This window comes from Camelina sativa, chromosome 14, assembly GCF_000633955.1.
Source record: "Camelina sativa cultivar DH55 chromosome 14, Cs, whole genome shotgun sequence".
In the NCBI taxonomy this organism is placed as follows: Eukaryota; Viridiplantae; Streptophyta; class Magnoliopsida; order Brassicales; family Brassicaceae; genus Camelina; species Camelina sativa.
In genome coordinates this window covers 4,142,613-4,168,003 of record NC_025698.1, presented here as the reverse complement: position 1 = coordinate 4,168,003, position 25,391 = coordinate 4,142,613, and the positions used below count along the sequence as shown (strand labels likewise).

Here is a 25,391-nt window from a genome sequence, read left to right as displayed (position 1 = left end):
CGAATCTCTTTGAAACTGCTCACCCTGTATATGTATTCTTCACAATACCTCAAACTCAAATGTCATTCATACAAGTTCCCTTGGAGTACTAACTTTTTAATAAACCTGGCTCAATCCCAAAAGAAGGGCAAGGTTGCAGGAATCACTCACTATAAAGAAGTACATGGAATCAAATAGTAATAAGTTGTACAAAAGTGGACCTAATAAAAGCTAAACAAGTAAGAGAATTCCACAAGTTTTGATAGTTTATTTCCAACCAGAAAACAATCGTCTAGAGAGGATAATGATGAATTGATGACGATGATGATCAGTGACGAGACAGCTACATCAGTTACCCATCAAAGTGTGCGTATATTATATATACTTCAAATTTAAATGCCCGGAACGTTCCACCTACATGATCGGACAAAACGAACACAAACATACATGAGGCTTTTGTTGACAAATTGGCGTTTCTAATCCCGAAGACCTAATTCAACCTCCAGTTCATCATCTTCCTCAAACAGCTTTAACAGTCGAGCATACTGCTCATCTCTTTTCTTCTTCTGCCACAGCTTGTATAGGAAGAAGGAGAAGACCGCCACAGCCACAAATCCGAACAGTACGAGGATTACTTTTGTGCCTGTTTTGCTAGAAGAGGAATGAGATTCTGCCTTAACTCCTGCATTCGTATCCTTGGAATCACCTGATAGACCTGCAAATATCACATCAGAAGACTTAGTAGATGACATCTAGGCATGTAACAAAAAAATTAAGGTTCGTAACTGTATGAGAAGCTTTAGTCTGCAAAAGCTACACAATCTAAACTCAAATAGTTAGTATGTTTCTCTTATCTTCGACTAAAGGGGAGCAACAACCACACAAATTGACAACATAGCACAACATCAATTGCAACAAGTATTTACAGAATCTTACGGGGTAAGCGAATGCCTACTTCTTTAAAAGCACATGAGTGTAGAAATAGCTTAACAGTAAAACTTCAAATGTCTGAAACTAGAGACGGCAAAGAGATTCAATGACTTTTACCACAAACTTGGTAATTTATGTCTCATAACTCAAATGCAGCATGCATCACCATGAAAATACTGATGAAATGTACAAATACCATTGCCCTAGTTACAAGAAATAAAAAGCAAGACAAACTCTTCAAATCAGGGTTCGCATTTAGGACAAGGTAACGACATAATCTATAGCGAAACCAAACACACTAATTGCACAGTAACATATTATTTGCTTATGTTAAGCACAAAATTTAGTAACTGTGTGGCGAAGATCTAGAAGGAGCCGAGGTTGAGCTAAATTTGACATAAATCTCGCGAAATCAAAACCTAAATCCCCAAACGAACATTAAATTCCGATGATTCGAACCAAATTGACAGAGAGAACTAGCAATCTAAGGGCTTTCAAGACCAAAATCAGATTAGATCTGAAGAAGACGAACCTAAGACAAACTGCAAACCAATCGAAGCGAAGAATACCAAACGCAGCCATGCTAGACCACTACTTGCTGAGAGCTCTCTCATCTCTCTCTCTCTCTCTCTCTGTTCGCAGGAGAAAGACGGATCGATCTTTTTTTTTGCTGGCGGTGAAGAAAGAACAAATACTTCTGGTGGTAGAACAAACAAGGAACTTTTGATGTTGAAAAATTAAAACAACTATAGAGATTATATGCCTTGTAGTAAGTAGTAAAGAATTATTCATTTGATTTTTTTTTTTTTGCCATCGATTATTCATTTGATTTTTGAGACCAACCATGTATACTATTAATTAATGGATGCCAGTACCTTTAATTTAATTTTTAGTTGTACTTTTTTATTTAAAGTGAATTACTTCAGAAGATTCTTTTATATAAAAAAAATAATTGAGATAATTAACGAAGAGAAATCATTTTCTTATATTTTGACCAATTACTAGTTAGCTTAATTCAAGATTTTCCTTTTCAACAAATTTTAACACACTTCCAAATATGTCAAAAGACTTGACCTAATCGTTTAACTCGACGACCAATAATGTATACAATCTGACCGAAACGACGCGTCAAAACAAATCAACCAGACCATATATTGCCTATTTGCCAGGATAGACTTGCCTGGTCTAAAAACTGGTTTTAGTAAACAGGCAAAGAAAAGTCGAGATGAAACATTAACAAATAACCAAAAAAAGACCACATCCTTGTCCTTTAACACTCAATTAGAAAGAAAGAAAAACAACAGTATAGGCGACACAAGTCACAGAGCAAAATCCCTATTGATAAAGAGATAAAGAGAGAGAGAGAGAGAGAGAGAGAGAGAGAGAGAGAGAGAGAGAGAGAGATATGTAAGCCTCAGGCTGCAAATTCTCTCCTTTTCACTTGAAGCACTTGGCGTCCAAGAGAGCCTCACCCTCAAATGGCTCTGCATCTTCAATCATCTGGCTAACACGCTCCTTCTGGGCTTCATCTGAGATATCAACCTTAGTCCACTCGTACAGCTCCATGTCGTACACCTCATCCATAATGAACTTGGGGATCTCTGGTCCACGGAATAGCCATAACCCCGTCACCTTGAAGGGACCCTCTGACCCGCAAATCAGCATCTTTCCAAACGAGTATTTACGTGCCAAGTCCATGCGCTGAAGGAACCCACCCACCTTGTTGAGCGTGACGAATGACACCATGTTCTCATCGTTGTACTTGTAGTCACAAAACCATAGTGAGTATCCCTCTGGGTCATACATGTCCCAGAATCCTGCATTTCAGCCAAAATATTATTAGACATGATAAAACACACATTTGATTCCAATATCTAAAGAATTCCTTTCATTTCCTGATAGCAACTGTAAAACAGGGTAAAAGGAAAAGATCACCACACACCTTTAATAGCAACCCCACGGAAGTTAGATTTGGTGTTTGAGTACAGCCTCTTCCAATCATCCAGTACCATTGGGCTCGGTGGTAAAAGGTCAAGAGGGTTCTTGGCTTTTGGCTTTGGTGCCTCTTCCTCTTCAGCGAGCTTAGGTGCCTCTGCTGCCGGAGCTTCCTTTTTCTTAGGCTCTTCCTTGGGCTTGGCAGGCTGGGCAGCTTTCTTGGAAGCAACAGGAGGGACAGCTTCAGTCTGTTTGACCTCACCAACCACTTTCTTGAAGTTGGGTTGGTTAATCACAGTCCAAAAGTATCTCTCGACGTGGGGGAATTCAGAGGTAAACTTCTTGGTCATGACAGTAGCAAATCCCAAGTTCAAGTTGCAGACAGTGATAATATCAGCAAGGGTGATAGAGTGTCCAACAAGGTAAGTGTTGGAAGCGAGATGTGTGTTCAGAGCATCAAGTGCTCTCTTCAACGCAGAGATAGTCCCTTCCTCAGCCTTCATTTGAATAACAATCAGGGATGAGATACTATTTATATTGTGAAAAGAGTACCTAGACTGCCATCATAGAGAGTTAATGAAAGGCACAAAAGCTTACCGGAGCACTGTATGGCATAAATCCCATTCTTGGGCCAAACCATCTCAAGGTGTTTCCATAGATCTCCAGTGAGGCGAAATCGCTCCATTGCTCAATTTGTGCCTGCAAAAAGCAACATGCAGATAAATATTGAGAAGGAATAATAAAAAATAGACCGACAAACATTAGAGCAGGTGCAAATGGATCAGATACTTACATATTCGATCAGGGAGGATCCGTTCAAAGAGTTCTCACCACCATTCAATCGGCTAACTTCAATGTGGATATCAACATCTCCATTATAAACAACAAGCAATCAAACTAGACATGGAGAGACAAATGAAGTATAATGGTATGAATATATTACCATAACGGGCAATAGCGTTGCTCTCAAATACTGAACCCTCAGGAGTCTCAAGAACAGGAACCTAGCAAGATCACAGAAGCTTTAAGTTAGCTAAAAATAGACCTAATATCAATTCCAGAAATTTAGTAAGCAACGACAAGGTGTTGACAAACCTTTCCAATAGGGTTCATCTTCAAGAACTCTGGTGTTTTGTTAGTGACACCCATCTGAAAGTCAGAGGGGACATCGATCTGCACACCAACATACTCTGCAGCAATGAGTGCCTTATCAGCACTTTTGTTTCCCTTGTACGTGTGCAAGACCTACAATCGCAATTTCATCAGCAAAACTCATCACTCATTCTCTCTATATGTATCCCAGCACTAGTAAACAGCAGCTAGATATGCAGACTAACATAATTTCAATCAAATTGCTAAATCGAACGATTACTACAACTAATAATTCTTGCTTGCTTCTTAACAATTATAAGAGCAACAAATCAGTAAAAAAGATGAGATCGTAACAAGAGACGATCATAGAGAAGAAGAACTCACCAAAGCCATTTCTCTCTCAGACGGAAAATAAACCAACTCCGGGTTTTGAAATCGGATCTGGTTCCAAGGAAAAAAAATCAAGTTGTGAGCTCGATCATATATATACGAATGATGAGCTAATCAGAGAAAAGGACTGATCGGTCGCTAAATCTTACCTGAAAAAATCTTCCGTGAGAGAAATCGAGAGAGAAGCAAATGATGAGGCGGAGAAAGTTATAAAGGAGTGAAGGGATGATGATGATGATGATGATGTGATCTAGGGTTTTTTGAAACGTATGAGTGAAATCCTCTGGTTTAGCTCGGTTTTGTTTTAGTTTTTAATTCTGATTTTGTTTATTTTTCCGGTTAAGCTCTTATTACATTCCAGTTTTCCTTATTTGCCGACGTCTGTAAGCCTTTCTAATTTGTAAAGCCCAACTCGAACTCAAAAAAGCAAGCCGAGAGAAGAAGGTTGAACGGGATCCAGTGGGAAATCAAATTAATTAATTATAATTAAAATCTGAAATTATTTATTTCTTCTTTCTCCTTGCTTCTTCGGGCTTTTTGAAAAACTCCCAAATCTATTTTCTTCCTCGATTAAAGTGGAGCGTAACAATGGCGAGAAGACCGGATGAAGAATACGACTACTTGTTTAAAGTGGTTTTGATCGGAGACTCCGGTGTCGGCAAGTCAAATCTCCTCTCTAGATTCACTCGCAATGAGTTCTGCTTAGAATCCAAATCCACCATCGGTGTCGAATTCGCTACCCGTACTCTCCAAGTATGTCTTCTCTCTCTCTCTCTCTCTCTCTCTCTCTCTCTCTCTCTCTCTCTCTCTCTTTCTCTTTTGGTGTAAATCCCCAACTGTTTCTCGATCTAGGATTCCTTGTAAGTTTCTTTTATTGTCTCTGGAATCAGGATGGACTTGTCCCTTAGTTTTTGGTTGCTTTTATGTGGTTCGATCCGTTTGTTCTATCCTCTTTGTATTCATTCATTTCCCGTAATTTGTGTTTACGAAATACTCGGAAACCGCCATTTGTGTGTGTTGGAATATTTGAGCTTGGTTCTGAATTTTGATGTTTGCTTTGAACATTTAGGCGTTTTTTTTGTTTGTTGATAATGATCCCAAGCTTCTTGTACTATGGCTGTTTAGCGTTGTGGCTGCCTCACATGTCAGATCTAAAAACCTTTGTTTAAAGCAGATCTACAACATCATTTACTTCTAATTAGAGTATTAGACTATGAAAATTGTAAAATTTGTTACTTAAGTAATGATGAATCATGGTCATTGTTTCACAGTTATGCATTTTGTTGATTACTTAGCTGCCAGTTTAAGCATTTTGCTGCTGTTGCTCATTATTTTTTAACCTCTTTGGCAAAAACAATCATCTTTGTACTAAGGTGGAAGGAAGGACTGTGAAAGCTCAGATATGGGACACTGCTGGACAAGAACGATACAGAGCCATAACCAGCGCCTACTACCGAGGTGCTCTTGGAGCTCTCTTGGTCTACGACGTCACTAAGCCAACAACTTTTGAGAATGTAAGCAGGTGGTTAAAAGAACTCAGAGACCATGCTGATTCCAATATTGTGATCATGTTGATTGGTAATAAGACAGATCTGAAGCATCTCAGAGCTGTTGCCACAGAGGATGCTCAGAGCTATGCTGAGAAAGAAGGCTTGTCTTTCATCGAGACATCTGCCCTCGAGGCATCAAACGTAGAGAAGGCTTTTCAGACGATTCTCTCAGAGATTTATAGGATTATCAGCAAGAAATCGATATCTTCGGACCAGGGAACTACAAATGCTAACGTCAAGGAAGGCCAAACGATTGATGTCGCTGCTACTTCTGATTCAAACGTTAAGAAGCCTTGTTGCTCTTCCTCTTGAAAGGCTTTGTTTTTTTTTGTGTCTCACTTTAAAAGCCAATATCTATGCGACTTTGTTTTAAGGCTTTGCGTTGTGTTACACTAGCTAAAATATATGCAAGTTGCCTCTGTTTTTTTTTTTTTTGTTGTTGATAAGAACTCTAAGATGACATTCTATATGGAGTATGGAATCGTTCATAGAAATTGTGAAAAATGAAATATTATTTTTAGGCAATTGTTTGTAGTTTTTGATTGGTAGTTGTAATATATATAATATATATAATTAAAAAAAATGCAAAAGAGAATACTGTAGAATGAAATAAACAAAGAGACCAACATAGTATTTTGAATTATGAACAGAGCCGAAATTGTGGCTTGGTTTTTCTAAAGATAGTAACAAATTAACAAAATCGCACAATATACATTTTCAAGAAGACAGAAAAAAGCAAATATACCAGTTACTGAAACAAAAGTTAAGAAAGAAGACAGGCAAAGCAAAAAAAATAAAAATTATCAGTTTATTTATGAAATTTTGGAAAAGGAAATATACCAATTACTGATTAAAAAGATAAGTAATAAATATCTTTTTTTTTTTAGCAAGTTTTCAATTATCAAATTGATAAATTTTCAAGTTTTCCAGCATTTCCCGCCTATATATATAGTTTGCAGATCAATAAACAATCAATTTTTATCATCACAAAACAATTCTACTTTGCGTTTACTTTTTTCTTTTTCTTCTTATTATTCAAAAACGATGGAGATCTCAATCTTGGGATGGTGTTTCATAGTCGTAGCTATACTAATCTTAGCGGCTTTATTCAGTGTTTGCGGAGAACGGCCTAGCGAGGAGGGAACAAAAGATGCGAGTGTGGAGAAGGAAGATCCGGTCTGATCCATTCTTGTGTGTTTAATACTAAAATATTAGAGTCTCTCAAGAACTTTAAAAAGTTAATTATGGTTTCTTATCTTGTGTGTTCTTTCGATGATTATTGATCACCAAAGTTAATTAAGAACAATCTATCAGATTCATATAAACCAGATTCCATATAAACCAACTCGAAGTTTCAACATTTTTTAAGTTTGAAGCCTTTTTACATGTAATCTATATATATGCCATGGTTTCGAGTTTCGACTGTTCTAAAACTAAAAACAACATAGGACCGGATAATTAAACTGGATATTAGAGCTAGGACAGTTATTGTATGAGGTGTACCCGAACCCTCTCCCCTCCCCCATACCCTCTCACACGACTCCCTTCCACTTTTCTTCTCTTGTCTTCTTCTTACATCTCATCAGAACACATATTTAATGTAATAATCCAAAACTAAACCAATATTTTTATATACGTTTTTAACTTATTCCCATGTCTTTATCTAATATTCAATCCCATATATAATATATACACCACAATATCCTATCTTTCATCTTACACTCATCCGTCCATCTCTCAAACACCAAAACAACCACAAAACATAAGACACACAACTTAGATCTCATCATGGATGTCGTTTATCCGGAACATCAAATAAGGAAACCATCGGTGGAGATACCCCCGAGGAAGCTTCTTTTATCATCCAAGAGTTTTCCGGCAGCGGATTCTTCATCCGGATAATTGAACAAACCGGATAATTGAACCGGATAATTTAACCGAATTATTTAACCGAAATTGGGAAATAAGAGAAAACCTAAAATATATAAAACCAATGTCAATTTCTCTTTTGGACGTAACTGCGGTTAAATCCAAAGATATCCTAACAAACTCTCTAAGATGACATCCTATGGAGTATGGAATCGTTCATCCAAATTGTGAAAAATGAAATATTATTTTTAGACAATTGTTTGTAGTTTTTGATTGGTAGTTGTAATATATAATTAAAAAATGTAAAAGAGAAAAAAAATGAAAGAAACAAAGCGACCAACGTAGTATTTGAATTATGAACAGAGCAGAAACTGTAGCTTGATTTTTCTAAAGATAGTAACAAATTAACAAAATCAAACAATTTACATTTTTCAAGAAGACAGGAAAAAAGCAAATATACCAGTTATTGAATGGAAAGTTAAGAAGAAGACAGACAAAGCAAAAAAAAAATTATCAGTTTATTTATGAAATTTTGAAAAAGAAAATATACCAGTTATTGATTGAAAATAAGTAATAAATATCTTATTTTCTAGCAAGTTTTCAATTATCAAAAATAGTTTTTCTAGCAGTTCCCGGCTATATATATAGTTTTAGGATCAACAAGCAAGCAATTTTAATCAACTTTGCGTTTACTCTCTTTTTTCTTTTTATTATTCAAAAACGATGGAGATCTCAATCTTGACATGGTGTTTCATAGTCATAGCTATAATAATCTTGTCGTCGGTTTTATACAGTATTTGCGTAGAGCGGGAGGTGGAAACAAAAGATGGGAGTGTGGAGAAGGAAAATCCAGTCTGATCCTTGTGTGTTTAATTCTAAAAGATTAGAGTCTCTCAAGAACTTTTAAAAGTTAATTATGGTTTCTTATCTTGTGTCTTGTTTTGATGAATAAAGGTTTCCGAGTATTTTGACAATTTTATTGATCACCAAAGTTAATTAAGAATAATCTATCATATTCTATATAAACCAACTCGAAGTTTCTACGTTCTTTTAAGTTTGCGTAACTTGAAAACAATTTTTCATGGAAATCTGAAGCTTATAGTTTTTATTATTGTATTTAGTATTAGTATGCGAGCGTGGCTTGAAGCCTTTTTTACTTGTAATCGTTCGTTATGCCATCGTCCGGAATAATTGAACCGGAATAATTGAACCGAAATTGGGAAATAAGAGAAAACCTAAATATATAAAACCAAAGTCACTTTCTCTTTTGGACGTAACTGCGGTGGTTAAATCCAAAGATATCCTCAAAAACCCTAGAAATCGAGTTCCCCTTATCTCCCAACTGGCTCAGTCTCTCTCAAATCTCCGATTGCTTTCGCGGTGGACTCGATTCGTGATTCCTCCAAGTTCCTCATTCTTAAGGTAATCCTCTCTCAGATCAGCTACGTTCAAATCTTCTCTTTTGTTCTCATCCCCCACCCAAGCGTGTGGACTCGATTTGCTGTTGTTTCGTTCATTGAATTGAGGTTTTGTTTTTTGTGTTTTGGATTATTGTTTGGGGTAGGCACTGTCACGAAATGGCATCTGATTCGAAAAGCTTCGCAAGGAGAGATCGTCTTCTTGAGATTGAGGTAGCGGTTAGAAAACTGTGGGAAGATGAGCAAGTGTTTAGGGCTGAGTCTCGTGAGAATCTTCCAAAGCCAGGAGAGAAGTTCTTCTCGACATTCCCTTTCCCGTATATGAATGGTTACCTACACATTGGGCATGCTTTCTCACTTTCCAAGGTTGATTTTGCTTCTGCTTACCATAGGCTTAGAGGAGCTAACGTGCTTCTTCCTTTTGGTTTCCATTGTACTGGTATGCCAATCAAGGCTTCAGCAGATAAGCTTTCTCGTGAGATCCAACAGTTTGGTAACCCTCCTGTGTTCACTGCTGAAGACAACACTAAGCCAGTTGCGGAAGTTGAGGAGGAGAGCAGTGATACACCAGCTTTACCTGGTCAGTTCAAGGGGAAAAAGTCCAAGGTTGCTGCGAAATCTGGTGGACAGGTTTATCAGTGGGAGATTATGCGCAGTTTTGGTCTCACTGACAGTGAGATTGCAGAGTTCCAAGATCCTTACAAATGGTTGTACTACTTTCCCCCGTTGGCTGTTGAAGATCTCAAGGCATACGGATTGGGTTGTGACTGGAGACGGTCTTTTGTTACCACTGACGTTAATCCCTTTTTCGATGCCTTTGTGAGGTGGCAGATGAGGAAGTTGAAATCTATGGGAAAGATTGTGAAAGACCGTAGGTACACAGTCTTCTCACCTTTAGATGGCCAGCCTTGTGCTGATCACGACCGTGCTACTGGCGAAGGTGTTCAGCCGCAAGAGTATACGCTCATAAAGATGGAAGTAGTCAAGCCATTTCCTCTGAAACTGGGTCCTTTGGAAGGAAAGAACGTTTATTTGGCTGCAGCTACTTTGAGGCCTGAGACCATGTATGGACAAACAAACGCTTGGGTACTGCCTGATGGTAAATATGGAGCCTATGAAATCAATGAAAGTGATGTCTTCATCCTTACTGAGAGAGCTGCACTCAACCTTGCCTACCAGAACTTCTCGAAGATCCCTCAGAAGCCATCCTGCTTGGTTGAGTTGACTGGGCATGATCTGATTGGACTCCCGTTAAGGTCTCCTCTGTCAGTTACGGAGATCATCTATGCCCTGCCTATGATGACCATTCTGACCAACAAAGGTACTGGCATTGTCACCAGTGTGCCTAGTGATGCCCCTGATGATTACATGGCTTTAAAAGATTTAAACGACAAGCCTGATTTTCAAAAAAAGTTTGGTGTGAAACAGGAGTGGTTGCCCTCTGAAATCATACCGATTATCAACATTCCGGAATTTGGGGATAGGGCTGCTGAAAAGGTCTGCTTGGATTTGAAAATTAAAAGTCAGAATGATAAGGAAAAGCTTGTAGAGGCTAAGAGGTTGACTTACCTGAAAGGATTCACTGAAGGAACCATGCTTATTGGAGAGTTTGTTGGTAGGAAAGTTCAAGAAATCAAGCCCATTATCAAGACAAAGCTCATAGAGAGTGGTGAGGCAATCATATACAGTGAACCTGAAAAGCCGGTGATGTCAAGATCAGGTGATGAATGTGTTGTGGCTCTCACAGATCAGTGGTACATAACTTACGGCGAAACAGAATGGCGAAATATGGCTGAGGAATGCTTATCAAAAATGAATCTCTATTCTGAAGAAACAAGGCATGGCTTTGAGCACACTTTGAGCTGGCTCAATCAGTGGGCTTGTTCACGGTCTTTTGGTCTAGGAACTCGTATTCCCTGGGATGAACAGTTCCTTGTGGAATCCTTGTCCGATTCATCTCTGTATATGGCCTATTACACAGTTGCCCATTTCTTTCACGGTGGAGAAGACATGTATAAAGGTAGCAAGTCTTTGATCCAGCCGCAGCAGATGAATGATGAAGTTTGGGAGTATCTCTTCTGTGATGGTCCGTACCCAAAATCATCTGATATTCCATCAGCTGTCTTAAGTAAGATGAAGCAGGAATTTGATTACTGGTACCCACTAGATCTTCGAGTTTCAGGAAAAGATCTTATTCAGAATCATTTGACATTTTTCATCTACAACCACACTGCACTATTGGCGAATCGTAACTGGCCACGTGGCATCAGATGTAATGGTCACATCATGTTGAATTCTGAAAAGATGTCAAAGTCAACTGGAAATTTCAGAACCCTGCGCCAGGCTATTGAAGAATTCTCTGCCACTGCCACAAGATTTTCTTTGGCTGATGCTGGTGATGGTGTCGACGATGCAAATTTTGTGTTTGAAACTGCAAATGCTGCCATTTTACGGCTGACAAAAGAGCTCACATGGATGGAAGAAGTTCTGGCTGCTGAATCCTCTTTAAGAGCAGGCCCTCCATCTACGTATGCTGATAAAGTGTTTGAAAATGACATGAACATTGCTATCAGATTGACTGAAAAGGCATACAAAGATTGTTTGTTTAGGGAGGCACTTAAAAATGGGTTTTACGACTTACAAGCTGCTCGAGATGAGTATAGACTCTCTTGTGGACATGGCGGCATGAACCATGACTTGGTACTGACCTTTATGGATGTGCAAACACGCCTCATTGAACCAATCTGTCCCCAGTTTGCAGAATATGTTTGGAGGACACTTTTGAAGAAGGAAGGTTGTGTGGTATCAGCAGGCTGGCCAACATCAGCTGAGCCAGATTTGGTGCTCAAGAGTGCAAACAAATATTTGCAAGATTCTATCGTGTTAATGCGAAAGCTTCTACAAAAACAACTCTTAGGTTCCAAGAAGGCTGGTAAGAAAGGTGCCCAAGTAACAGCAGTGCCAGAGGGGAAGTTAAGGGGCCTAGTATATGTCAATGAGCAATTTGATGGATGGAGAGCTCACTGCCTCGAGGTTCTGCAAAGCAAATTTGACCAACAAACCCGTCGTTTTGCCCCAGATGCAGAGATACTTGCAGAACTAAGGGAGATATTGAAGGAGGGACAAGCAGATAACTTCAAACAAATCCAGAAGCTTTGCATGCCTTTCCTTAAATTCAAGAAGGACGAGGCAATATCTATTGGCACTCAGGCTCTAAATTTGAGGTTGCCTTTTGGAGAGCTCGACGTCCTTCGGAGTAACATGGACTTGATCAAGCGACAACTTGGTCTTGAAGAGGTTGAAATATATTCTGCAAGTAACCCTGACGATGTTTCAAAGGCTGGTCCACATGCTTCACTGCTGACGCAGAATCCTCCATCTCCAGGCAGTCCAACTGCTATCTTTGTGCCCAGGTAAAAGCGAGTTATTTCATTACAATTGCTTCCTAATAGAAGCAGCATGAATGCTCTTTTTGTTTCTGGTCAACTAAACTGAACGAACTCTTAACTGTTTCAGCACCTAGTGTCTGCCCTCCAGCCTAAAAGTGTGCGACAAGTTTCAACTACAAGTCAAGAGGTTGAAGGATTGGGAGTTTACAGAGATTTTGGTATTTTATTATGAGTTAGACTTGATAGTTAAGTTTGTTGACTTCTTTGCTGAGTTTTTGTCTTTTATTTCTGGTATTGTGTGGTAAGATCTGTTCTTTCTTATCGATACAACAATATTGCTCATATATGCTACTTTTTCCTCCTGATCAGCTTTCTAGATTTCTTTTACTAGTAAAGCTTTACTGGACCAAAACAAAGTTGCCAATGCTCATTTACAAGAAACTTGATTTTAAGCATTAAGAAAGTCTAGTTTCTTGCTATAGCTTAATTGTCTAGGCTCTTTAATACTGATAGTGAACAAGTAGAACAACAAGGACGATAAAGAGTTACAGATTGGGAGAAACAGAGGAGATCTAAGGTAACATGTGTTCACTATGGACAAAAGAGTCTATCTGATTCTGATTGCGATCCAACTCTATAGCTAGGGATAACAAAATGCCTTAGTCTCCCTTCCTGTTTCTTCATGTACCCTTCACACAAGAAAGCCTTAGAGAATTTGTCTTCTATTTCCCTGTTCACATCATGCACAAACACATCGGTCTCTCCTCTTTGTTTCCTGTTCCTCGCCATCATTCCCGCTGTGTAAATTGCTGTCATTCTCCCAGGAGCCTCATCATAGTAGCCAGTCGGTGCATCAACCATGATTAGATCCCAACTAGTCTCATAGATATCTGCAGGCAAACCCTTGAGTGCTAGTTGACACATTGAGTACCGTGGGTCTCCAATGGCTGTGCATTCAGGTCCTTTCCCAACTTCTATGAGATTATCGGCTTGATTGACTTTACTGTCGTATATTACATGGTACGATTCCAGCATTGGAAACCGTCTCTTGATCTGTTTTATCCATGCTTCATCTTCTTCAAGAAATACCGTCCGGCCTCCATAGTTGAGAGAGCTCCACATGAGGCTGTCATGGCCTAGACCAAACACCAAGAAATTGCAGGGTGACTTCTTGCTGAGTACTTCACTGCTAACTGCTATTTCTTTGAGCGTTTGTTGTGGTGTGATAACTGAAGTCGAGTAATGGATCAGGGCTTGTGCAAGGGAACGTGGTAGCTTATTGCAGGCACCAGAACAACGCTCTGATCTCCTATCTTCTGGAGTTTGGCGTGACCGTGAAGATGTCAGAGTTGATCTCAAGATGAATATGAGAATTAAGGTGGCAAGAAGACAAACAAGGAGAAGCTTGAGTTTGTGGCTTTGATTTGCTTTAGGCCTCATTGTCTAATTTCAAATATAACAACTTGGATTCTGCAGAAGTTACAGTCTTGTTCTTAGATACTTATAGGAAATATGCTGATGAGATGAAAGCAGAAGTTGGGTTTATGCTTAGAGATGAAGGTAAGGAAATCTATAAGGGTACATGAGTACGACACAGCAGCTAATTTCAGGCTCTGCAAGAAGCAAGAGAGTGAAGCCTTCTATTTAAGTTTCTTGGTGGTTGGATCGTTTAAAAAAAGTTTCAATCTTGAAAAGGACCATATGTTTAATGGATTGCTTAGTGCAACTGAAATACCAAGTAGTACACACAATAATTATTGATTCTATCTACTAAGACTACACAATGTTAAATTTTACAAGAACAAGATTAAAATAAAGATTACACAAATATTAGCTTTCGACCCCACTAAAGATCAGTTAACTGTACATTGCAGAACCTCAACACATTCTTTCATTCCTTTTCCTGATATCTCAAAAGTTGTTTCTTCCTTTTATGCTTCTTCTTCTCTGATATATATTTCACCTGCCAGTTGCAGCGAGAAACGCTTGAACCTATCCGTTATCATCTCTATTCGTCTTCTTACCCGCCCGAGCTTTGCGAACTGCTACCTGAATCTGTCTTTCATGTTCTTTCAACATTTCATTTAAGTTTCCTCCTGCAGAAACCAATGGCCCTGAGCAGTGCATTCTCTCTGTCTTTTCACCGTGACCCTAAAGATAATCAAAAAAACATGAGCCCACAAAAGAGTTTCAAAGAAAAGCACAATTACACAGTTTGGATGTTCTTCTTACCGGTATATATTCTTTGTGTTTTGTATAACCTTTGGGTTTAACCAGGAAACGTTGGGACCAATCACCATCGTTCTGCCTGCTGTTATAACTATCTTCAAGCCACCGTGGATTTGCTATAGCGAAATGTGATCCATCTCTAGCAGCTACCGAGTTTGAGAATCTTGTCAATTGGGATGCTCCGCGTTGGACAAAAGACCGCTGTGTCCTCAATTCTTTTCTAGGAGACCGGCTGGAACCCCTCATAACATTATCTCCATATCTATTTACCGAGGACACACCATAACGAGTGTTACCGACTTGTGGAGTTCCACTCTTCAGTGGTTCTATTCGGTATCTAGCTGCATCTTCACCAGGATTGAACTTTTCACGTTTCTTTAGAAAACAAGAAAATAGTCAGATATTTAGGATCACATGAATGAATATAACCATAATATATGTGTAAGTGTATTATGCCAGAATCAGACGTACTTGTATTGATGTCAGCAACTCAGCATTGGCATCTGGAGCCGACGCACCTTTAGATACTTGTTTTGACTCATTTTGTTTACTGCTAGTGCCTTTCTTTCTGGTGAATGAGAGGAAATTGGGACGTGTCAGTGTTCATTCAGTTATTATATCCTTCAGAAACATTTTGTACACTATGATACTAGTGGAATCTGGATCTTACCGTTTTGCTTCCTCATCTCGAGCCTTGACATCAATTTCCTTTCTCGGTTGGTACTTTGGTAAACTTGAGGGCTCACTTGCAAAAGGCTTTGTCGTAAAGAACTGAACAGAACGAAAAAGAAAATAAGTGTGAGACAAGTACCATATAAACCTGCATTCCGCTAAACAAAGCGAGTCACAAAGCATACATTTTCAATATACAACGTTCATAGACTTGCATTTCGAAGTCAAATATATATCAGAATAAAGAAGCTAGAATCTATGATTTCATATATGTTGTCATATAAGAAAAACCCAAAAAGTTGGAATGTTATGGTAGTGCTTTTACCTCGCTTTGAAGGGCAGAATCTGTGGTTCCACGAGCATTTGGTTCTACAGCTAAAAGAACCTCAACTAGGGCCAAAGCTGAAGATGGAAGACTCTTAAATGACTCGGCTACACACCTTTTGTAAGGTTGTTGAGGTTTAAAGATGGTAGCATGTGGAAGTTTGGATTTTTTCCAATACTCTTCAGAAGGTGAGCCACAAAGTTTGAAGATCTTGTGTAGTTGTTCTACCTCGGTTCTACCGGGCATGATAGGCTTCCCATTAAAGAGTTCAGCTAGTATGCATCCTGTGCTCCACAGATCCACAGTAACTCCATAGTCTGTTGACCCGAGCAATAGTTCAGGTGGGCGGTACCACAAAGTTACAACACGGCTAGTGAGAGGCTGCTTCTGGTGGCTCCCGTAAAAGTTGGCAAGACCGAAATCTCCAATTTTGAGATTGTTGCTCTGGTCAAGAAGAAGATTAGAGCCCTTGATGTCACGATGCAATACACCTCGGCTATGACAATGTTCTAGACCATGAAGCAACTGTTTCATATAGTACTTAATCTGCCAAGCACAATAACATTAGACGTTTATCAACCACAAAATATTATAGTATGCATATATATTGTGGAGAAATAGTAATAATATACCTGTGCCTCGGAGAAGTTAACCCCAGGGGTTGAAGCAAGGCCAGCAAGATCGTGTTCCATATATTCAAATATAAGATACATACTCCCTGATACTCTTGAAGTGATCAAACCCTCAAGCTTCATAACATTAGGATGGTCAAGCCTTCGAAGGATGATTATTTCTCTTGCCATGAACCGAACACTGTCCGGATCCGTATTAGCAAACCGCACTTTCTTCAGTGCAACTAATTGGTTCGTCTCTAAATCCCTGGCTTTGTAGACACTGCTATACGTCCCTTGTCCAATCTAAAAAGTAACCAACAATGTCAAAATGCAAGACAAAGACAACAAAAACAAATCATCTCAAAGTTATAATTAAACACACACAAAAAGGCCTCCTTACCTTTTCCAACTTCTCGAAAGAATCAGCCTTGCGTGGAATCCACCCATTGATAGCTTCTCCAGCAACTGAAGCCAACCAAGAAGGCCAACCAGCCATAACCTGAGCACCTCTTTCCCCATTACTAATGCTGCATATTCTAGTCATCATAGGTTGTTGCAATGTCCCTGTGTTGTTGTCAACCACCTCAGCGGTGGTGGGCCGTCTCTGAAACAACGATCTAGAAGACTTTCTCTCGAGATGCACCTTCTTCTCCGCAACAACCTCATCATTGTTCTTGGCATCAGCAATGGGTATCAACAACCTCAATGTGGTGGAGTCATTGTTGTTGTTGTTGTTGTTACCGCTTCCCTCTGACTCTGATCCTACATTGTTGTTGTCTTTGGCAGAGGAAACAAACTTTTTCTTCTTCTTCTTGGAGGTTTTATTAGGCTTGCGTCGTTTCTCCTTCACATTAACATTGTTGATAATGGTGTCGTTCTCGACGTTATCATTTGCTCGTGTTCCTTTGGTGCAATTGCAGCCCATAATTCTACACAGTTTCTTGATTCCTTGAACCGTCCACAGTTTCCTGACCGGAATCAGGAAACTGTATGTTTTGATTAGCCTCCTAATCTTTTCTTCTTCTTTTCCTTCACTGAAGAATGATATTGCACCCCACACCACAACCAATCCCCACAGAGGAACAAACAATCCTGGAACTTATTGGATTTAACAAAAATCCTAAAATCAAATGTATGATATTTAGAAGAAGGGGAAACAAAAAGAGAGGAGCCTTTTTGTATATGTAACAAAAACTGGAAAAATTTGAGGTCAGTTTCGTGATGTGGATTCAAACAATGATTCGTATTCTTTGCTCTCAATCTTTTTTTTTTCCAAGAAACCAAATTGAAATTAAAGAATCAAAGGAAGAAGACTTGGGTCAGTAGAGAAAAAATAAATAAAAAAAAATCATGGTAAGATTAAATGGATTCCTAAAATTGCGAATAGCCGCCTATAAGAAACTGTGAAAATTAGAACAGCAACGGATGAACTGAAGATTGTCTTTGTCTTTTGTCTATTTTAGGTAATTCAATAAGCAAACAGAAATAACCAAAAACAATGTAACAAGGAGAAGAAGAAGAAGCAGCTGGTTTCTATCTGTCTCTACAGAGCAAGTGTTTGAAAATGAGAGGAGACACAAAATTAGTAACTTACTTTTAACTCTTTAAGTCTTACTGTTCAAAAGAAGTTAACTGAGGAGTAGTAGGCTGTGTTGCTGATACGTTAAGTGATCGTCACGTGGAGCCCTGTGGGTGACAAAACACGTCAAACATAGCTTACTTAAATTAGGCAGACTGTTGTAATTAAGAGTTAAATACCATATGAGATTTGTAAGACATAAAATCAAAAAAAAAAAATAACGACGAAAATGATTATATGATATACCATCCTTACAAAATCTGGACTGCAAACTCCTGTTATAAAATCATTGTCTTAGTCGAAAACAAAGTTTCAAGTCACTACAAAACATATGAAGGAAGAGCTCCAAAACACACAAGAAAGCAGATAACTAATAGCCTCCCTTGAGATCGTTGACAACATCGTAAGGGATGGGAGTGACAGTCTCCAAGGTCATTCCTTCGACCATGAATCCTGGTTTGGGTCCTTTAGGCTGTCTCTTGGTGCTTATTGTCTCACCATTGGCTTTGGCTGCAGCTTTGAGCTCATCGTTCTTCTTCTTCCTCAGCTTGAACTCCTCAGCACACCTTGATTGCTGCACATGCTCCACACGCACATGAATCCTCTTCCTTATGATCCTGTTGCCAATCTGAAACACCCCCAGACATACATATGTCAGTAAATGATACACTAAAGATATGCAATTGCAAAAAAAAAAGGTTTGTGTTATTGTCATTAGGGCAATCGCACAGCACACAATAACATATATAGAGACAAGATTGACTAATACAAATGTTAGTGGGTGATTTGACGCCAAACTACAGAAATGCAATAGTCATGAAACTAAACAAACTAGCAATTCAATGACAAGGAGTCCAAGTATTGAATCAATGATAAGGCTATATTAAAGCTAAGCAATCACAATTTCGAATCTGAAACTGGATCAAGACCAACGCCACTGGATAATAGAAACCGAAATCTTAGAGATACAAATCTATTGAGCTCGCGGATGAGATTTACATAATACGAATCAATGCTCAATCACACATTTCAATATCAAACTAACAGATCAAACAATCCAAAATCTCACTCTAAGCTCCAATCCTAATCCAACAAGACAAAAAGTTGAAGGGACGTGAGAGAGAGAGAGAGAGAGAGTTCATCAGACCTGTTTGTTCACTTCAACACCGACGGCGCGCTTGGTGACGTTCCAGATGCGACCAGTACGACCATGGTAGAACTTGTGAGGCATACCCTTGTGAATCGCACCATTCACCTTAACATCGACGTAATCGCCTACCTTGAAGGTCCTTAGGTAAGTCGAGAGTGGAATGTAACCCTTCTTCCTGAACGGCCTCGCGAACAGATCCCTCGTTCTCGCCCGAACTCCATGTCCTGCCGGCATTTTTCCGTCTCTTTGGTGGATGCGAAATGTGATTAGGTTTATTTATATCTCTCCCCTCTCTTTCGAGATTAGGGTTCCTTTTTTTCCTTCTAAACGGGCCTGTTGGCTCATAATGGTGGGCTTATCTCTACTATGCCCATTTGAATAGCTCTACTCGTCTTATCGACAAAGGCTGTTATTGTGATGTTTAACCCTTACACTTTAAAACCTTTTTTTGTGTTATCACCCTAAACTAACATAAAAAGTTCAAATTACACCCAGTTTCAATGGTCTTGGAAAATCTATTTCATTTGGATTTTGGAGCTTGATTGATGAATCTTTTGTATTCGGTTTTATGAATCAGAAAGAATGAATTCTTATCAGAGAGAAGCTACAGGGAAATCCCATGAACAAAATTTTACAGCGTCAGTTAAAAAAAAAAAAAGAAGCGTGTAAACAAGAAAGAATAGGATGTTATTCTCTAAGAAAGAAACTCTTTGAAAAAGAATTGAAGATCAGTGAATCTTATATAAGCTTCTTCTTCTCAAAGTATTGCTTCAAGTAGACTACCTGTAAACCAGAGACAGCGATGCATATACCCAGCGACATTATACTGTACCAAGCCACCCGTGAGTTCGTTTTCTCACTCACTGTCCTCATCTCTGCTTCTCTGTAACAAAAAATTTGCATTTTGATCCACAAAACTTGCATTTGTCAACAAAGAAGGCAGGACGAGCAGTGGTAAATGCAGCTGTGAAGAATTTTTACCTGTTTCTTAGGTAGATAAGATTTTCATGGATGGCTTCGACTGCACCTTCTAGTTTCCTGATCTCTAGCTCCACACCCTATGTTAACAGGCAAAAATCACAAAATGTCATAAAGAGTAAAACTTTACAGACTTTCTGAATCAAAAACATAGACATCTACTCTCTGAAACAGTAAAATCTCTGCATCACTTCTCACCTCGATCTTCTCTTTCTTAGCAATAGAGGCCCAATCCTTAGCAGCGATTCCAGTTTTCCAATCAATGTTGATGCTAACATTTTTGTTTCCGTGACTCTTTGCATCAGCCCAAAAGCAAGCCAAGTAATTCCCCGATTCTTGGGTTGTAAATGCAAACTGGCCATGCGTTACGTTTTCCATATGGTGCAGATTGTTGCCATATGGGGATGTCACCTGCAACCATAAACATTTCTCAAAACTCAGAGCCAAGAAACAGAGAACCACTACATTCCCACATTCAAGTTCGACTTCAAGGACAGCTCTCAATCCAATGACACTATCTAAAACAATCCATCAAACTATATGGAACTAGCAAAAAAAAACACTCATGATAACCAAATACCAAAAAGAGAGAGAGAGTATACTTAGTTGATGCTCCCTTCTGCATCATTAATAGACGTCAAACTTGAATGCAAATCCAAAATAAAACCGTAAACTCATCATAACGATCAAAGAAAGAGATCATCATGAGCATAATTTTCCAAATAAGGAAACTTGGACCGATCATTAACTGTAAAATCGTTCCTAATTACGTGTGTGATTAATTGGGAAACGACTTATGGATCAGTTGAGATTAGGGATCTAGTAAAAAAACCATTAATGCAGAGATGATCGGAACAAGAAATCGAAGGGAAAGATTACCTTGACGGAGATAGTGGGCATGACGCCATGATCTTCAGAGATGATGAGGTAATCAGCCAAAACGACGACATTGCTCTGGATTTCTTCAGATACACACTTTGTTCCGGTGGGTGGCACATCTAGCCATACAGCCTCCCCCACCGGAATCATCACCGGAACCAGGAAGAAGAGTAGTAACGCCGTCGAGAAGCTAGGGAGCATCTTAGCAGTCATCATCTTCATCGAGCTTTGAAACTTTCCGATTGTATTCATCAATCGTTGTGTTTCTTCTTCTGATGGCCAGATCTTTTGCTCCCAAGTGTTTTTTTTTTTTTTTTTTTCTGATTTGTTCTTGGGAAGCAGTACAGACTACTCGATTGGGCTTTGATGAGACTACTCCATGGGCTTTGAGAATTGAGTTAAAAGTGATTTGTATAGGGTCCAATAAAGATCTAAAATAAGTAATTTACTTTTTTATCAGCACTCATATAAATAAGAAACACTAAACAAATACTACTAGTTGCCTTCTCAAATCTCATCTTCCATTTATTTTTTAAAATCTTATCTGTATATACGTGCACATTGGAGTCATAAAGGCAAAGATTGTGGCAGAGTCTTTAAATAGATTTGTGCAGTTCCTTTTTTGTTTTTAAAAGACAAATTGGCAAACTTAATAAACTACTACATGAGATTATAAACATCTTTAATAATCGTTTAGATCTCTGTTTAGATACAAATACAATACAAGTCATCATGTCATTGTTAATATTGTTTTAATAGTATATCTATAACTTATCCTTTTACGGAAGTGGTATGCCTATTGCAAAGTCAAGACTCATGAAATGATGAAAGTCGTGTGTTACGTAATCATCATCATAAGTTTTATTTTAGCCAGGGGAATCCTATAATAATGTAGTTTTATTTCTCTGAAATTGGATGGGTTTAAACCGCCCAAAATAAAAAATTAAAATAAAAAGCTTAAATAACGAATTTGGCCCTTAAGGTCACCGAAGCCCTATTCTCAAGGAGATAAAAACGGCAAAGCAAGGGAGAGCATAACTTAACCAATCTCGCTTTCTTTTCATAACAATGCAAAAGATCTCTCAAGAGGTGGATAGTGCCTAGAATTCTTTTCTTCTTCGTTCACATAATATCATAAGAAAAATTTGTTGAAGTACTACTTTTCAGGTATGTACACATTCATAGATGATGATATGTAATTAAATTTGTTTTTTTTTTCTCTATACAATCAAAATGTAAAGTTTATTTGTGATATTTTCGTGGCCATGCAAAACGATTGTGATGATTTTGTTTATATGGGGTTTCTCTGCGTACGCTTTTGTTTGGTTATTAACATGCATCAATCAACTTAAAACTAGACTTTTGGGAGATAGTAATTTTCAATATTTATGTTGTAACAGCTTTCACAAGGAATATTATCCAATGGAAAGCTATAATATGAGTTTCTAATTAGAGATTCCACGTTTAAATTGAATAGAACCAAACCAAACAAGAGATTGCTTGCGTACACTCGTTTGAAATTGAAATCAGTCCGCGTAATATGATAAATTTGTAAGGTGTCGTTTTGTTTTTTCTTCTTCTTTTTATAAAAAAACTCAGTTAAGTCAGAGTTACGTGTTGTTGTGTTGTCATATGAATCCGTATATACTCCGCGTCAAATTCAACTCCGATGAAAAGGATTGATCTCAAAACAAAAACGCCCCACTAATATAGTACTAACTTTATCATATTGTATACTCCATCAAGAAAATCAAATTTTAGATTTTGATTGGGATGTAAAAGCCATTTTTCATGCCAAGTCAACAACGGCTATTGGCTAGATAAAAAAAAAAGCAAATGGCTTCGTGCTTCTCCTCTTTTTTCCTTTTTTTCGATTTTCTTAACCTCTTGAGGAATTTTATTATAGAAGAATCTGAGATTCATAATTAAACGTGTAATTAAGTCACTTTGTTTGGGAATCGAATCACACACATGACACACCTTTTCTTGATACTCATATCTTTTTATTCTGCGAACCTAACTTTTTTTTTGTACGCTTTCTCGAAAATTCTAGAGCTCAGATCTTCAGATTCGTGGGTCCATAATGTGGTCAATGGGTTTGATAAGGCGTACGGCAATGTCCAGCGCCATTAGAGCTTCATCATCACAAAGGACATGGCTTGTTCATCAGGGTGGATCAAGAAGCTGCGTCACCGTCAACACACCGTCGTCGTCGAAGGAGGAAGAGAAGAAGATGGAGAATAGAGATGTAACTATAGCGGAAGCGAAGAAGCTGATGAGGCTTGTGAATGTTGAAGACATGAAGAAGAAACTTATTGGTATGGGTGATAGAGATGTCGTCTCTTACACTTCGCTTTTAGAAGCTTCTCAAGGAATGGGTATCGCTAGATCCCCTGATGAAGCTCACATCTTTGCTCGTGTTCTTGACGATGCTGGCGTTGTCTTGATCTTTCGTGATAAAGTCTTTCTTCACCCAGACAAGGTCTAACAAAAAGAACAAAACTTTACTCTGTTTTTGCTCTGTTCTTCTTGATTTGTCTAAAAATCTGGACTTTTTTTAAAAAAACTTTTAGGTGGTGGATCTGATTAGACGAGCGATGCCTTTGGATCAGAACCCAGAGGAGGATCAAATCAAAGACGAATTCAATAAGCTGAGAATCATGAAAGAGGAGATTGATGTTCTTGCTCATAGACAAGTGAGGAAGATTCTTTGGTGTGGTTTGGCTACTTCCATGGTTCAAATTGGGCTCTTTTTTAGATTAACTTTTTGGGAATTCTCATGGGATGTGATGGAACCAATCACTTTCTTCGCTACAGCCACTGGTATCATCGTCGGTTATGCTTACTTCTTGATGACGTCGAGAGATCCCACATATCAGGATTTCATGAAGAGACTGTTCTTGTCGAGGCAGAGGAAGTTGTTGAAGATTCACAAGTTTGACTGTGAGAGGTTTAAAGAACTGGAGAGGGTATGTAAAATGACATCGTCTTGTCACGCAGCTGCGTCTATAAGGAATCGTGTTGGGTTAGAACTTGATCTCGAGGATGCTTTGCAGAGTCGTAGAGACTGATTCATTATATATTTAAAAAAAGAACATTCCAGTTTTTTCCTTGTCTTCTGGTGTGCATGGTTCCATCAAACTGAAGAAGAGATGATCAGTCTTTGCAAAAAGTTACTTACAACAAAGAGTGTGTTTTCGATCATCTTTTCTGCTTCTTAATATAATTCATAAGTAACCATTGACATGTATTTGTTGTTACTGTAAACTGTAAAGATTGGCTTCTTAACAGATTTAACTGTTCTCGTTACGTTGTTTTTTTTACAGTTTTTTTTTTCTGTGTGTCTACAAGGACTTTGTGTAAACAACCATTTCTTTACTGACTTAACTGGTAAAATAGACACATTTTCAACAAATAATTTGAAAAGTAGACATTTAGAAGCCAATCTTTACATTTAGAAGCCAATCTTTACACTTTCCTCTCTAATGGAAAGTTTATTAGAGAAGCAGAAAAGTTTATTTAGAAAATGACATTTTTAACCTTTTGTTTATTTTTTTATGTATCCACATAAAGATAAATTTGCATAAAGACAAATTTATTTTATAACTGAACCTAATAAAAATCAACTCAATAACAAATGTATGTTTTAATAATTGATGAATTTTATACATTTTATTTTTTTAGACATGACCAAAATAATAATCTAAATAAAAAAAAAATATCTTTATAAATGAATAAATCCTTTTTTAATGGATTTATGTGTTTTGAATTTTAGATGTGTGATTGATTTATCATAAACAACACTAAAACATGTATTATAGATAATTATATCACACATTTCATAAACTTCCCAAAATATCATTATTAAACACATTACAATATTTTAAATTAATTTTTAGAAATTTCATAAACTTCCCAAATTTTTTTTTTTTTTTTAGTTTTGAATTCTTTATTTTATATTTAGGTTATAGTTTTGAAGAAATAAGGTTTAGTATTTAGATTGCGTGGTTTAGTTTTGAAAATTTATTTAGATGGTACACCAAACACAGATGCTACACCAAACTCATATAGTACATTAAACTCAGATGGTACACCCAACCCAGATTGTACACCAGAATTACAGTATTTCACACATTACAATTTTTTAAGTTAGTTTTTAAATTTTTTTTATGTTTGGGTTCTCTATTATATATTTAGGGTATAGTTTTGAAGGGATATGGTTTGATATATAGATTGTAGGGTTTTCATTTTGAAATATTAATTAGAGAGTACACTAAACCGATATGGTACACCAAACTTAGATGATAAACCAAATCTAAATGATACACTAAACCTAGATGGTAAACTAAATCCATATGGTATATTAGATCTAGATGATACATCAGATTCAGATGGTACACCAGATCTAAATGG

General features: G+C 37.9%; 9 protein-coding genes across 11 annotated transcripts; 3 read left to right on the top strand and 6 right to left on the bottom strand.

Moving 5' to 3' along the window:
* LOC104739562 lies at positions 30 to 1,718 on the bottom strand. Its single transcript, XM_010459960.2, has 2 exons — positions 1,442 to 1,718; positions 30 to 694 (listed from the first exon to the last, which is right to left on the bottom strand). The coding sequence occupies exons 1-2, from the start codon at positions 1,521 to 1,523 to the stop codon at positions 456 to 458; spliced, it is 321 nt and encodes a 106-aa protein (XP_010458262.1). The 5' UTR covers positions 1,524 to 1,718; the 3' UTR covers positions 30 to 455.
* Positions 2,116 to 4,604, bottom strand: LOC104739561 (probable elongation factor 1-gamma 1). The gene is made up of 8 exons (XM_010459958.2): positions 4,476 to 4,604; positions 4,321 to 4,377; positions 3,940 to 4,089; positions 3,788 to 3,848; positions 3,638 to 3,693; positions 3,442 to 3,543; positions 2,852 to 3,341; positions 2,116 to 2,726 (listed from the first exon to the last, which is right to left on the bottom strand). The coding sequence occupies exons 2-8, from the start codon at positions 4,327 to 4,329 to the stop codon at positions 2,347 to 2,349; spliced, it is 1,248 nt and encodes a 415-aa protein (XP_010458260.1). The 5' UTR covers positions 4,330 to 4,377; positions 4,476 to 4,604; the 3' UTR covers positions 2,116 to 2,346.
* LOC104739560 (ras-related protein RABA2a-like) lies at positions 4,749 to 6,308 on the top strand. The gene is made up of 2 exons (XM_010459957.2): positions 4,749 to 5,079; positions 5,700 to 6,308. The coding sequence occupies exons 1-2, from the start codon at positions 4,915 to 4,917 to the stop codon at positions 6,186 to 6,188; spliced, it is 654 nt and encodes a 217-aa protein (XP_010458259.1). The 5' UTR covers positions 4,749 to 4,914; the 3' UTR covers positions 6,189 to 6,308.
* On the top strand, positions 9,011 to 12,920 carry LOC104739559 (leucine--tRNA ligase, cytoplasmic). Its single transcript, XM_010459956.1, has 3 exons — positions 9,011 to 9,167; positions 9,310 to 12,576; positions 12,680 to 12,920. Exons 2-3 carry the CDS (start codon positions 9,323 to 9,325, stop codon positions 12,684 to 12,686), a joined length of 3,261 nt encoding a protein of 1,086 aa, XP_010458258.1. The 5' UTR covers positions 9,011 to 9,167; positions 9,310 to 9,322; the 3' UTR covers positions 12,687 to 12,920.
* On the bottom strand, positions 13,032 to 14,044 carry LOC104739558 (glucuronoxylan 4-O-methyltransferase 1-like). The gene has a single exon (XM_010459954.2). It carries the CDS (start codon positions 13,990 to 13,992, stop codon positions 13,144 to 13,146), a length of 849 nt encoding a protein of 282 aa, XP_010458256.1. The 5' UTR covers positions 13,993 to 14,044; the 3' UTR covers positions 13,032 to 13,143.
* LOC104739556 (probable serine/threonine-protein kinase At1g09600) lies at positions 14,285 to 18,100 on the bottom strand. Of its 2 annotated transcripts, XM_010459951.2 has the most exons (8): positions 17,987 to 18,100; positions 16,793 to 17,484; positions 16,411 to 16,695; positions 15,779 to 16,324; positions 15,452 to 15,552; positions 15,253 to 15,349; positions 14,785 to 15,156; positions 14,285 to 14,703 (listed from the first exon to the last, which is right to left on the bottom strand). In XM_010459951.2, exons 2-8 carry the CDS (start codon positions 17,315 to 17,317, stop codon positions 14,545 to 14,547), a joined length of 2,085 nt encoding a protein of 694 aa, XP_010458253.1. In that variant the 5' UTR covers positions 17,318 to 17,484; positions 17,987 to 18,100; the 3' UTR covers positions 14,285 to 14,544. The 2 variants fall into 2 exon arrangements, with proteins under 2 accessions (XP_010458253.1, XP_010458252.1); XM_010459950.2 differs by having other exon boundaries at positions 16,793 to 18,100.
* Positions 18,190 to 19,390, bottom strand: LOC104739555 (60S ribosomal protein L21-1). The gene is made up of 2 exons (XM_010459949.2): positions 19,119 to 19,390; positions 18,190 to 18,599 (listed from the first exon to the last, which is right to left on the bottom strand). The coding sequence occupies exons 1-2, from the start codon at positions 19,353 to 19,355 to the stop codon at positions 18,342 to 18,344; spliced, it is 495 nt and encodes a 164-aa protein (XP_010458251.1). The 5' UTR covers positions 19,356 to 19,390; the 3' UTR covers positions 18,190 to 18,341.
* LOC104739554 (transmembrane emp24 domain-containing protein p24delta3-like) lies at positions 19,695 to 21,319 on the bottom strand. Its single transcript, XM_010459948.2, has 4 exons — positions 20,979 to 21,319; positions 20,298 to 20,510; positions 20,103 to 20,179; positions 19,695 to 20,004 (listed from the first exon to the last, which is right to left on the bottom strand). The coding sequence occupies exons 1-4, from the start codon at positions 21,228 to 21,230 to the stop codon at positions 19,860 to 19,862; spliced, it is 687 nt and encodes a 228-aa protein (XP_010458250.1). The 5' UTR covers positions 21,231 to 21,319; the 3' UTR covers positions 19,695 to 19,859.
* On the top strand, positions 21,989 to 24,280 carry LOC104739553 (calcium uniporter protein 6, mitochondrial). 2 transcript variants are annotated; one of them, XM_010459947.2, is made up of 3 exons: positions 21,989 to 22,145; positions 23,032 to 23,460; positions 23,552 to 24,049. In XM_010459947.2, exons 2-3 carry the CDS (start codon positions 23,062 to 23,064, stop codon positions 24,047 to 24,049), a joined length of 897 nt encoding a protein of 298 aa, XP_010458249.1. In that variant the 5' UTR covers positions 21,989 to 22,145; positions 23,032 to 23,061. The 2 variants fall into 2 exon arrangements, with proteins under 2 accessions (XP_010458249.1, XP_010458248.1); XM_010459946.2 differs by lacking the exon at positions 21,989 to 22,145 and having other exon boundaries at positions 23,062 to 23,460; positions 23,552 to 24,280.